Source organism: Staurois parvus, unplaced genomic scaffold (assembly GCF_062004578.1).
Source record: "Staurois parvus isolate SC_StPar_1 unplaced genomic scaffold, SC_StPar_1.0 ptg000018l, whole genome shotgun sequence".
Classification (NCBI taxonomy): Eukaryota; Metazoa; Chordata; class Amphibia; order Anura; family Ranidae; genus Staurois; species Staurois parvus.
The window spans coordinates 9,203,397-9,217,519 of NW_028317814.1; the positions used below are offsets into that span (position 1 = coordinate 9,203,397).

The 14,123-nt window shown below is 40.8% G+C and overlaps 1 protein-coding gene across 4 annotated transcripts in view; it reads right to left on the minus strand.

Moving 5' to 3' along the window:
• The window catches only part of MAD1L1 (mitotic arrest deficient 1 like 1), a 1,068,146-nt gene that overhangs the window by 614,027 nt on the left and 439,996 nt on the right, over positions 1-14,123 (minus strand). For 3 of the 4 annotated variants that reach the window (XM_089682390.1, XM_089682405.1, XM_089682386.1), the window contains one exon: positions 8,109-8,165. The exons of the other annotated variant lie outside the window; for it this stretch is intronic. In XM_089682390.1, the coding sequence (XP_089538516.1) occupies positions 8,109-8,165 (57 nt within the window). The remainder of the gene's footprint in view (positions 1-8,108; positions 8,166-14,123) is intronic. 4 annotated transcript variants of the gene reach the window in all.

Sequence of the window (14,123 nt, forward strand, 5' to 3'; positions counted from 1 at the left end):
TGAATGGCACCTGAACATTCTGATGAGCAATTTCACATTTTAACAGCACGTTTGGAAATCGCAGGCAAAATGACAGCAAATCCACCTGCGATTCAAAACATCTATATCTGAACGGAGTCTTAATGGTGTAACCAAGAAAATAATTAGGCATTATTTACACTTGCATGCCTGTGTTTAGCTTTTCTATAAACAAATGCTATGTTCCCCAGATCACTTGTTCCTGTGTTTAGATGCTGCAGCCTTAAAGTGGTACTAAACCCAGGACCCTGCATTCACTATATCTGGTCTCTCACAGTACACAGAACCTAGAAATACAATTATTATAGTAAATATAAACTGCTAAATACCTTTTCTCATCAGCAGTATATTTTGAGTACTTTTGAGTATATAGCAGTCTTGTGACTTCTATCAGTGTCTGGCCAAGCACTGGTTAATCTTGTAGGTGTTTTCATTCTGTTCTGACTGTCCTATGAGGCTGCAAACCCCTGACCCTCTGTCTTGGCAGTGCTGATTGGCCCTGTGCTGATAACCTGCACTCTCCCAAAGAAAAAACAAAACTCTCTAGCATTGCACACCAAACTGAGCATGTGTAGAGTGACTCCTAGAGTTCTGTACTATCAGAAGATGGATTGGGGACAGTAGAAGGGGAGGATCAGAGAAGACAGGATCAAAGATCGTTTTTACAAAATACAGAGGATTAACCCCTTAGGTTCCACTGTGAGTATAACAAGCATGCTTTACTGCACATACAGACTGATTTTACTGTTGTGGGTTTAGTAACACTTTAAGCCTCATTCACAGGATAGCAGAGGCCCATAGGATTGCAGAGGCCTAAGGCCTCATTCACACTGCCTATGTCAGAATTGCATTTATATTAATTTAGAGGGCATTTCAAAATGCATGTAAATGAATATAATTATTTTACAAGGGTGTATGCCTTTTATTTATGCGTAAAGAGATGCCTGGAGCACTGTGCAGGCAGGGCAGCCAATGTTCCTGAATAGGGACACAGCAGTTGTAAAGCACAGCCACATGTCCTAAATTGGAAGGTGTGCAGGAGAGGGTGTGCAGCCCAGAACGCACATCTGTGATCAGGGTTGTGCACCTGCCCCCGCATGCCTGTTAAATTAGGACATGAATGTGTCCATACAGCCACTGCTTTTTCATCCAGCAACATAAGCTGCCTGGACACAGCTCCAGCTGGTACCAGGCGCATAAAACCAAACAGCTAAATTATGTTGTACAGGCTTCAGCGCCCATGAGGTCTTAAAGCAGGTTTAGTTGTGTTTACATGCATTTAACTGTGTTTAGTTTCTAATCAGATTCTGGACACACAGAATTCTATTTTCTCTAAATGCAGCTAAACTGACCATACCTAAAGGTAAATGCACGTTGTGAAGGACAGCCTTGTAAAATAATTATATTCATTTACATGCATTTTGAAATGCCCTATAAATGCATATAAATGCAATTCTGACATTGGCAGTGTGAATGAGGCCTTAGGCCTAGCACCCCTGTGTTTAGCTTTGATAAATGCTAGAGAAGTAACCAGGGAAGTATAAATAGCTGTCATGTTCTTAGATCACCTTTTCCTGCATTTAGATGTCCCTGCTTCAAAGCAGGCTTAGCTACATTTAGGGGAATCTAGATGGGTTTAGTGGAACTTACATGCATTTAGCGTCTAATCGGATACTGGACACACAGAATTCTATTTACTGGGAACGCAGCTAAACTGACCGCACCTAAGCACTCACTGTGGATCTAAATGCATACATAAACATTTTAAGTGTTACTGGTCTCATTCATACTGGCACTCAACTGTTTAGCTTTTCTAAATGCAGGAGAGGTTACCTGGGAAATATAAACAGCTTTTATGCCTCCCAGATCACTTTTTTCTGCATTAAGATGTTCCGACTTAAATCAGTCTAGCTGCATTTACATGTTTACATGCGTTTATCTGCATTTACAGTGTCTAATCAGTTCCTGGACGCACAGAATTGTATTCTCTTTAAAACACAAGTAAATTCACAGTGTGAATGACACCACTGAAAAAGCTTTACATGTATTTATATGCATTATGACATTTTCTCCAAATGCATATAAATGCAGGTTTGACAGTGCCAGTGTGAATGAGGCCTAAATATCCTTTAGGCTACAATACTTTCTACCTTTAACCACCTTCCGCCCGCCAATTAGAACAATGACGGGCGCAAGGTGGTTCTCTCGTTCTGATACGACGTCATGTGAACTCCTTCCATTCTCACCGCGCATGCGCGGCTCAGGGAGCGCGCAGTGCGGCGATCTCCGGTGTGCTGTGTCCCTCGGACACAGCGGATCACGGAAAGAGCTGAAGATGTCGGCTGGGTCATGTGATCAGCTATGTCCAATCACAGCTGATCACATGTAAACCCGGAAAAGCCGGTAATCGGCTTTCCGCGGAGGGGACATGTACACTGATCATCAGGGCACAGATGATTAGTGTGCCCTGATGATCAGTGTAGCCCCAGAAGTGCCACCTGTCAGTGTCCATCAGTGCCACATATCAGTGCATTCCAGTGCACATCAATGCCACATATCAGTGCCCATCTGAGCTGCCCTTCAATGTCACCCATCAGTGCCAGTCAGTGCCACCTATCAATGCCTATCAGTGCTGCCAATCAGTGCCACCTACCAGTGCCAGTCAGTGCCGCCTAACAGTGCCAGTCAGTGCCGCCTAACAGTGCCATATATCAGTATCATGTATCAGTGCTGCCTTTCAGTGCCCATCGGTGATGCCAGTCAATGCCCATCAGTGCAACCTACCAGTGCCTCCTCATCAGTGCCACCTATCAGTGTCCATCAGTGCAGCCTATCAGTGCCCATCACTGCAGCCTCATTAGCGCACATCAGTTAAGGAGAAAAATCACATATACAAAATTGTATAACAAAAACTAAGAAAAAATTTGTTTTTTTTTCCAAACTTTTCAGTGGTTTTTGGTTTAAGAAAAAATAAAAATCCCAGAGGTAATTAAATACCACCAAAATAAAGCACTATCTGTCACAAACAAAATGATAAAAATTTCATATGGGTACAATGTTGCATGAGCACGCAATTTTCATTTAAAGCGACAGCGCTGAAATCTGGAAATTGGCCTGAGCAGGAAGGGGGTATAAGTGCCCTGTAGGCAAGTGGTTAATAGAATGTAATTAGTGAAACAATAACAATACATTGTGTGTATTTTCAAAACTACGTTTCCCTTTGCAGCCAGTAAGGCTAAAGTGCAGTAGATGTAAACTGGGCAGCACAGAGGCTAAATGGTTAGCACTTCCGCCTGGCAGTACTAGGGTTGTTGGTTTGAATCCCAGCCACACCACCACCTGCCTGGAGTTTGCATGTTCTCCCTGTGTCTGCGTGGGTTTCCTCCAGGTACTCCAGTTTCCTCCTACACACCAAAAGACATGCTGGTAGGTGAATTGGTTCCTGTCCAAATTGGCCCTAGTATGTATATGAATGTGAGTTAGGGACCTTAGATTGTACACCCCTTGAGGGTTAGGGACTGATGTGAATGTATAATATATATGTAAAGCGCTACGTAAATTGATGGCGCTATATAAGTACCAGAAATAAATAATAAATGCAAATGTAAACATTATATTTAATGTGATATAAAAAGTTGCTTTCAGTCTTTATAAATCTGCAATGCTCATTAGTAATACCTGGTGATCCTACCATGGAGATCCTTGCTCAGGCACATCCTGTTATATGGTGACAACTGCCACTTAATTGTGCAGTTGTGTTGTCACATGTTCCCCTGGTGGAGACTTCAAGCAACGGTGCAGACACACACTGTGCAGCAATGGTCCATAATTGTCATTATCAGAAAGCTGCTCCAGTGAAGTGCAGCTAAAGTTAGGGGGAGTGCATGTAAACAGGAAGTGGTTAAAAGAGGCTGAAGGAAATCAATAGCAGCAAGGTGCAACAAAGGAACCAAAAATGGCAATTTATGAGAAAACAAAAATGCCAATTGTCACACAGAGCTTTAGCAAACTAAATGCCATCCAATCAGAGTTTAGATCTACTTCAAATGAGATTCTCATAGCTCTACAGATGGTGACCCCAGAACACCAAATAGAGGCTAAAATATACTGGAAAAAAAGTATTTAAAGGAAAGAGAGGCTGCTATTGATGTCCTACTCCTGAAAATTATAGTTGCCTGGTGTCATGGTGATTTTGTGGCTACAATCATTTTACTTTCAGAGTAATTGAATACTTATGGTCTATTCTGAAGCCTAAGGGCCAAGATGACAGGCACAAAAAATCCAGAAGAAAGAATTCAATTACAACCTACATATTTCCAATAAATACTGACACCAAGTGAAGATCAAGTGATAAAACAAAATATCTAGTTTATTTGCATAGCAGAAGTCTAATTGGGATATTCCTCACAATTGCTTGAGATACACAAGGTATTGCTATGAGTTATATCAGAATTAAATGGGAACTTCACCCTTATACAAAAATAAAACAAAGGCTCCTTTAAAAATGTTTATCAATGGCAATCAACAGATACTTTCAGATAATTGCAGCCTTTTTATTCTTTCTATCGTTTATTTTTCATTTCCTCTCCTGTCTTTTCATGGTGGCCATTTCCACTACAGGCAGATTAATCCCTCTCACTTTACTTCCTGGAACTCTGCCTAAAACTCTGGGTTTACCTTCTGGAATGTGACAGCTTTCCAGGATGAAGCTGTGAGGCCAGGGTTACATGACAAGTGCCTCACTCAACCAGGAAGTGGAAAAAAAGTAAGTAAAAGCAAAAAAATTTTAATAAAAGATACTTTCATATCAGTATGTAATGCTATACGCTTATGAGATTTTTAGTGAAAGAGAGGAAAGGTCTGCTTTAAGGCATTTCTGTTAAAGGATAAGTTCACCTTTTGTAACATGTTGCACCCATATTCAGGGTGTAATATGTTATGAACGGAACCAGCCCCATGCACCCCTCTGATCCCTGTTTTGACAGCTAACGGGGGATCTTCCCCTCCCCGCTAGCTGTTACAATTATAAAAAAATGTGGCCATGCGATGCTCCCCCTGCCCGACCATGTAACTCATTCACAAAGTTCTGTGAATGAGAACACTACAAGTTCTGACAGCCTTTGCGGCTGTCAGCTTGTAGTTGTCAATGAACTACAAATGAGCTGTGGAGTGCTGTGGTAGTTCATTGAACCTTCCCATCAGTAAGTATCTGCCTACCTGTACAGCATGTACAAGCAAGCAGATACACTAACAGGTCTGATGGAGACCTGCATGGCACCAGCGATCTGCTGATCACTTGTGCAATGCTTTAAAAGCTCTAGAAGCAACAAATAATAAATGCACATTATTTTTTAAAAATGTGCGTTTAATATTTTTTGTTAAAAGGTGAACCTATCCTTTATCATCGAGTTTAACTGAATGTGGTTACAAGGATTTTAAATTTGGTGTGGTTGTTTGTCGCTGTGCTTTAGCCTGCATTGTTTCACCAGTAATAAGTTACCTATAAAGCCCAACTCCCGTACAACCAATTTTATTAACAGGATACTACCCAGAATCTTCAGGTTCCTATCCAACTTCAAAAGCACTTTTGTCACTGTTTGCCTCTCAAATATCCACTGAATTGAGGTCCATCCTTTTACTTTTAGGTTGCATACTGACCAGCATCACCCAGTTCATACTTTCTGGCCCAGATGTGAGCATATACTATACTACATGTAATGTGATTTACAAGCAAGCACAGGCCAAAAAAAGAAAAATTACCAGGGAAAGGTAAATGTTTGGCATTGGAGGATCTGGGCTTAGGGCTGTTGTGCTGCAGCCTAGCAAAGTGTAAAACAAAAGTCCTGAACAGGCGGTGTTCCCTGAATGTGTTTCAGTGCTACATTTTTAATTTTGGTTGTTGACCATTTTTAACATTTATATCTCAACTTAATGCAAGAAGTGAAAGTGTGCCAAAAAGCCTATATAAACGTAAGGCAAAACTTCAAATAAAGCAATATAAAAAGGTAGGTGGGGGGAAAAGGTGTTATACAAGTCATTAAGATGACACTGACAAAAGATCAAGCACTTCCTAATCTGAAAGGCTAATTGTTTAACTCAATTTGTATGCCATCTAGATTGGATTATAAAGCAGATTTTTCTTCTCTTCCTAACAAATTAAAGTTATATTTCAGGAAAATGAATCCTCGCCTCACTCCCTGGGGCACAGGAGCCATTAGCAATGATGCAGCTCCTGGAGGGTACCCACGAACCTTATGCTAAACGAGAGACAATGAAAACATGACAGACTGTACAATATATACAATTCTGCATCTCAATCTCTTCCCCTGCACAGCTAAAAAGCCCCAAGGGTAGGCCTTGATCAAACCACTGTGAATTACACTGAGCCAACACTGCCTCGTTCTTTAGCACAAAAAATAAGAATTGAGATAAATTGGTTAAAGATATATTTGGTAGCATTACAGATTTACATGTATTAAACATAGCTACTATCTTAGAGATTCACAGCTTGGAGCCATCACATTACTGTTTATCAGTAAGGGAAAATCTAGATACCGACAGGTTTACAACATAAAACCCCAGGAAAATTAACACTACTTTAGTTAAGAGAAGCAAATTATTAGGTTACAAAACAAATTCTGTGAAGGTATGCAAAGAAAAAAAAAAAAAGGTTGATATGTGACTAGAGAACCCTCCAAAGAAGAGTATTATGTCCCAAAGAGCAACTACATCAGGAACTAGTGTCAGCATGAAGGATTAGGTGCCACAAGAGGTAAGGAAACCCTTAGAGGTAGGTGTGGAGGAATGGAGATGATAAGAAACAAGTGAGGGAGATAGTATACCACCAGTAGGTCAAGAGATTTTCAAAATCAGGATTCATGACCGGGAACATGTGAGCCATTCTGAAATTGCCAAAAAAGATATGTGTCTTGAAGATAAAACTAGTGGAACTAGTGCAATGAGCAGTAAGCAAGAGGGAACTGGAACCCTAAGGAACAAGTAAAGGAGAACAAAGGGCTTAAAATAAGATTGTGGGATATCCCCAGCTGATCTTAAAAATACTCCCTTCTCCTAATACCTATGCTAAATGACCTGTGTAGCAAAAATGCATAAACTTAACCTATTTTCAGGCCACTCTGGTCCAGTCATGTGATCTCCATTGTGTCAGCCAGTGGTAGGCTACAGAAAAGAGGATAGCGCTTTCTGATGGTAAAGCCTGGAGTGGTGACATCACCCATTGGCTTCAATCGCCCATCTGTGGCCAGCACTCCCTCCCCTGCAGCCGCTGTTGGGTGACACAGGATAGCTGGAGCGGCATGAAAATAGGTAAGTATATGCATCGTTCTTACACAAGTTAGTAAACATAGGTGCTAGGAAGGGGACGGAGGATTTTAAGATTAGTTAGAATTCTATTTTAAAGTGGACCTTTCTCACCCTTCACTAATCTCTGCAGCATGCAGCTCTACGTTCATTAGTTAAACATGTTTTGTTTTTACTTACAGCTAATGATTTTTTCTCTTCCTTGTGTAGTGAGGTACTGGTGATGTACCCAGGCCCCCACTACTACATCCTAGTAAATGCCTGTGCCAGAAGGCAGATGAAGAGTTCCAGGAAGTAAAGGATTCATCTGCCATTAGTGAAAATGACCACCGATAGAGGAATGGGGAGGTAAAGAAAAATAAAGTATGCAAAGAACAAAAAACCTAGTTACCTACAAGTATCTGTGTTCAGATTTCAATTACTAAACATTTCTAAAGGTGCCTTTATTTATTTATTTTGATAAGGGTGAAGTCCATCTTCAAGGCCTTGTTCACTAGGATGTATTACAGTGTACACCCGTGTAAGGGGCCATGTTTGCTGGCAATGGAATGCACAGGGGTCCATGCATCCCCATGCAGGCAGTCCCATTCATGTTACTTGGGATGCAACAGGTGCATGGACACATGGTGGTGGTTGGGGAGTTATTAGCAGAACACACAAAGTAGTAAAAGGGGAAACCAGAGACATAAAAGGTAGGCAGTTGTGTTGTCTAATGTGCTGATGATTACTTGTTGGTTCATTAAAGCCTTAGTAGTTCCTTTCCTACTCACAAGTTCAGCTTTTTTCCTCTGCATCCCAGCTTCTTCCAGGGCCTGTGATAACTGTACCTAAAAAATCAAAAGGAAAGGAATGTCAGGAAAGCCTAACATTGTGACCTCTACTACACATGAATTAGTATAGAACATTCACAACATATACTAGGAATAAATAATTACATATGCACAAGGAAGAACATTTTTCAAATAGTCTGAGACAAAACCTCAGCAATTCCAGAGATCCCCAGAAATATGCAAAAACTTTATTAAATGATAAAGTTAAATAAACTAAATTAATCCAGCATCATTTTTTCACTTTTTATCTGTGTTAGGACCTGGGCTACTACCTGTCTGGTACAACCAAGAATGTTAAAAGCAGCCCAAAATAGGGTGAACATATTGTAAGCTGCAGAAGAATGCATCTAAAGATATGTGCATACACTATTTGATGATTGCATTGTTAAGCTAGGGCCTATACAATGCTGGTATCATAATTTTAGGAGAAAAAAAAAGTTCTGTAAACACAAAATTACCAAAATAACCACTAACTCCTATGCTGACAGTTTAAAGTTTAGTTCTTGTTCCTGGTACTTTTTCAACATTGTACATAACTAAGATGTATGAACTTCAGGGTGTGGCCTGATGGTGGACATGAAGGCAGCCAGAGGAGTATGCGTAGTGCATTCCTACCCTGACACTTCAGCTCCTGATCACCACCACTGCAGTTATATCAGGCAGGGGACCTAGAGCAGGGTGGTAGATCAACCTGGTGCTCTGAGCTTTCAGCACTCCCAAGATGGCATCAGCAACCTTGCTTTACATGCTGCCCCCTCCACACAGAGCTCCAGGAACTCCAGTGCCTCTGGAGCGAATTGTTCCTGTCCTCCTTCACATGATCCTGTCTCCTCTGACCTCCAGGCTTGCACAGCTTAGGTAATAGTTCCCACCTCTGACAAAACTGATCCTGGGGCTGATCCTTTTGCTTCCCTGATGGAACATACACTGCCAAAGAGAACAGAGGCCATATGTGACTGTAAATCAGCCCTGGTGGCAGATAGATAGGGTGAGAACTGATCTATCTTTACTGAAACACAATTTGCAGAATTTACACAAACGCACAACTCACACTAAAACGTGGAGTAGTATAGTGGAAGATACCCTCTGGTCACTGACACCACAATGCCCCAAGGGATCTTTTGTTCTGTCAACACAAATCGGATGACCAGGAAAACTGTTCCAGGTGCAATTATCTTTGTGTCTTGGCTTTTCGTAAACATTGGAGGATAACACCATGAACTTTTCTTAGTGTCTTGGCTTAAAGTTATAATAAAGGATGGGGTTTTTTTGTTATTTTTAACAATGTTATACGTACCCACTGTGTGTAATGATTTGCACAGGTGCACCCAAGAGGCTGCCTTGTCAGTCCATTAAGACACAGAGTGCGGTTTGGCCCCGTTAGCGCTCTCCCCTCATTGGCTTACTGACTGTGATTGACAGTAACTGGAGCCAAAGGCTCCTGCTGCTGTCTCAGCCAAGGAGGAGGGAGCGACATCGGAGAACCACTGTTCTCAGGCACACCTCTGGATTGAGATGGGGCTCAGGTAAGTATTACAGGGGGCTGCTGCACACAAAAGGTTTTTTATCTTAATACATAGAACACATAAGGGTAAAAAATATTGAGCCTTTACAACCACTTTAAAAAGAACCTGTCATCTCTGGTGACCTCTCCCTCCTTTATTATCAAATGGGCGCAATGTATACAACCACAACAGACTCCACCAGTTGGAGGGAGTCCTAGACCAGTTATTGCAAAGATTCTGAATTTTCATGATAAAATGGCCACACTACGTGCAGCTTACAACACTAGTGACCTCTCTTTCAACGACAACACAATCACCATTCTTCCAGATTTCTCCTGTGAGGTGCAACGCCAACATTCCACGCTCACAGATATTAAAAACGTCTATGAGACAAAGGCATCTCAAATGTTGTGCTTTACCCAGCCAAACTGAGAGCCACCTATCAGGGCAAATCTCTCTACTTCACATCCTCGTCTGAGGTCACTGACTGGCTTAACCACAACAACCCTTTGCCCCAACATAGTCGGCAAAAATGCAGGCCAAGCTGCTAATTTCCTCAGCACATGTCTGAGATGTCTTGTGAGATTTTAAACTACTGTCCCCCTCATGCTGCCAGGATAACGTCTTTTTCACTAGCAGGTGTCTGGGTCTATCCTCTAGGTGGTAATACTGCTCTTTATTTGTTTCTGCATCTGGGTCTGAGGTTTTTTTTCTAGTTTCTTCACAGCACCTTGCTCATATCCTGGACCTTGCCTATGGTGACCACCCAACTGGATACCTTATGTTCTGGGGACACACTTTGATCCATCTGGCTGCCTTTAGTGTTTCCTTATGGACATATATGTTTACTTTCCTTCACAGGTGCAGCAAACTTCCTTGTATTATTGTTGGGTGAGGAATTGTTTGTTCTACATGGTAATGGTAATGTTCTGGTGTAGTACACAATTTTTTACTGAAGCCTTGTATTTTCTCCATTTGTTTCTCTTACGTAAGTGTCAATGTCTACTAAGTTGTAAGTGGTCTCCTGGAACACCAGGACTCTGAACTCCTCCCTCAAGTGGCCTTTGGTATTTATCAATCTCAAATCCCACAAGCCACATGTAATCTATTTGCAAGAGACTCACTTGGTGGGTTCTAAGTTGCTATCGCTTAAAAAAGTGTGGATAGCTAAAGAATTCAACATACATAATCTTCTTTCTGAAGAGGAGTATCTATCCTACTAGCTAAATCACTGCACTGTGAGACCACTGACCTTAAAACATATCCTCTGGGTAGATATGGTATTCCACAAATTTTCATTGAAGATAAACCTCTCACTATAGTGAATGTGTATGCTCCTGCAAATCACGCCAATAGGTAATTTCTTGAAATTACCTTACTAACTTTGGAATTGGATGATGATTCCTTTGCCACATCCCCTTTGTCTATCCCTAATCTGTGTTCCTTCTACACAGTCTGTCATTCCTGTTGATTTCTTTTGCCTTCAGCAAAAGTAAATCATAAAGCTTTCAGCTGATTGACCTCTAGTTTCTCTGATTTTAGGTACAGTACCAAGAATAAAGAGCAATTGAGCATATGTGGAGCAGGGTGAGACCGTGCATAACTGGATAAACTGGACAGCAAAGGCATTTATTTTTAATCTTTTACACAGCTATAACTGCAAAAGGGTCTAGCCTGAAGTGATCTATCAGGACTTAACTTTCTGACGTTAGGCTCAGTGACCATCAGGCACTGGAGGCCTCATTAACAGTAGAGGAACTGAAAGATGCACTCGCGTCTCTTAAATAAATCTTCTGGGTTGCACGAGTTTCCAACTAACTGGTGCTCCACTTTTTACTTGCAGCTAGCAGACCCCTTTCCTAACACCTTCCAAGAGGCTTTTGTTGGTGGGATCCTCCCAACCAGGATGCAAAAGGCTTTAATAATACTTATGTGAAAACCAGGAAAGGATCCCTTGATATAGTATGTGAATCCTACAGGCTTAACTTGCTAATCAGAACTGCTGCAAAAATCCTGGCACTGAGATTCAATAGAAATATTGGAGGCCTGGTGGGATCAGACCAAGCTGGATTTGTTCCCAACAGGTCCACTTGTATGAATATAAGGAGATTATTTACTAACTTTTAATACTCAAATCCATACAGTATAACTAAGGCCAAGCCAACATATCTTTGAACACTCAAGAGAGCTTTCAATAGTAATGAGTGGCCTTACCTCCTTTTTGTTCTCTAAATTTGGATTTGATGTCAACTATTTTAAATGGGTGAACCACTTATGCACAGCTGAAACGAGAATTAGGGTTAATTCTACCATTTCAGAATCATTTAATATTTTTAGGGACAGGAGGCAGAACTGGGGGGGGGGGGAGGGCTAACTTGGTGTCAGTGACACCAATACAGTGATCAGTGGTAAAAAAAAAAGCACTGACACTGTACTGACACTGGGCAGGAAAGGGTTAACATGAGAGGTGATCAAAGGGTTAACTATATGTAGGGAGTGTTTTACAAGGGGGCGGGGGGTATGTGCTTCACTATAAGCACACTGATTGGAATGGCTGTACTGAGCAGTGTGCCCGAGCTGACAGGGAGGAAACAAAACAGTCTTCCTCCCCGTCGGAGATGCTCAGTAATCACCGGGTGCCGGCGGGTACTATTGAACACATTTTTTTCAAGCAAATCAATGCCATTTGCTCCTAGTTTATCTGGAATAAAACGTCTCCTATAATATTCCTTACAACACGTCATTTACCTGTAACACAGGCAGACCAGGTGTTTCCCAATTTTCACTTGTACTGTCTTTTGACCAAATAAACATCCATACATAATTGTCTTAAACCCCATTATATTTCTCTGTGTTAAACCTAGTTGGGATAATCCTTGTATAGCAACAGAGGCAGTGGTTATGTCCTCATTTTGTATCATTATACAATCTACAGTCAAACTACAGGACATATACGGGACGCTTCTCCTTTAAAAACTTTTAGCATACTGAGTGGGCCTTTTCCATCAAGAATCCCATATTGGGGAATTCCCTTCTTACTGAGTTCCTTACAATGTCTAGTGCAGACTTATGGTTCTCTAGGGGCCCTAAAGTTTCTGCATCAATTATTTCAGGAGGGCAAATTGAAGGATTTTTCTGCAACACAAATTGAGTTTGTGGCTCCCTCAACATGCCTCCTTTATTATCTTAGCTGAGCAATGCAGTTAACATTCAGTTTAAGTATATTACAGTAATGTTTCAACAGGTCCAACAAACTAAACAGATCTTCAGGTACTATTCCGAGCTTCTTAAAGGAGAAGTATGGCCAAACCTCCTTTGGCCATACTTTTCCTGGCGATCACAGGAGCACACTTAGTTCTGCACTCCTGTGTCCCAGATTCAGCCGCCAAAGTTATTTGTGTAATTCAACCAACTGGCAGATTGGCAGATGTTAGTATGGCATGCAAAAAGGAATCTACAGTCTGACCACATTTTCAGAAACACTTCAAATAAAAGTGATCAAGATGAAAATGATTTCACATTTAGCATGTCATTTAGGCAGACAAAGCAGCCATCTTATCTAGAAACTCCATGTTCAAAATGTCTCTAGGTGTATTTAGTTTTTTTTTTTTTTTTTTAATTAGAGAATTATTTCACAGATTGAAAGGCTTGCATCTAAATAAACTTCTTTGCAAATGAATTTTCATTACCATGCATTTAAACAGTCATTTTATCTTTTAAGTAGGATTCATAATGCGGGGAGATTTCAGGAGTCTAATGAGGATTTTGAACTACACATAAAAGAAACAGCTTCTATCGATACGGAAAGACACACAGCGATTTTGGGGACAATTAACATCCTTCTGAAATATTCACAAATGCGCTAGGAGTCTTCTCTATTTGAACGCTAATTTCTGGCAGTAAACAATAGAAGTTAATAAAAGCGTTATCATCACTTTCAGAAGACATTATTTCCATTATGTATTTCCAGATTCAGAAGCAAAATCTCCACCCTTCAAATAGACTGAAGTTGTGGCATGTAAGGACATTTTATTAAAAGGCTATTTACCCTTTATGTACTATTTATTAAAAAGCTATTAAAAAGCTAGCAACATACAAAAAAGGACAAATTTACTGTATAGACCAAAATTATTGAGATTTTGGAAGCTTTTGAACATATAAATATAAACCAGACCCTCATAGCAGACCTCTCAACAAGGTGAAATTTTTGAGTTGTGCAACAGCATTTCGATGTTTAATACTTGTTTTCTATGTAATAAGATTACTGAGATTAGGTTTCAGGAGTCATTGTTACCTTGCCCATTCAGGGAAAACTGACAGTGTCTTTGCAAAGGTGTACAGCCTGACCCACTAATATGCACCTTGCCAGGCTTTATCACCACCAGGGACAATACTGGATTCTTCAAGGTACTGGGGAGCATGTGACCTGTTCACACATGACAACATTAAG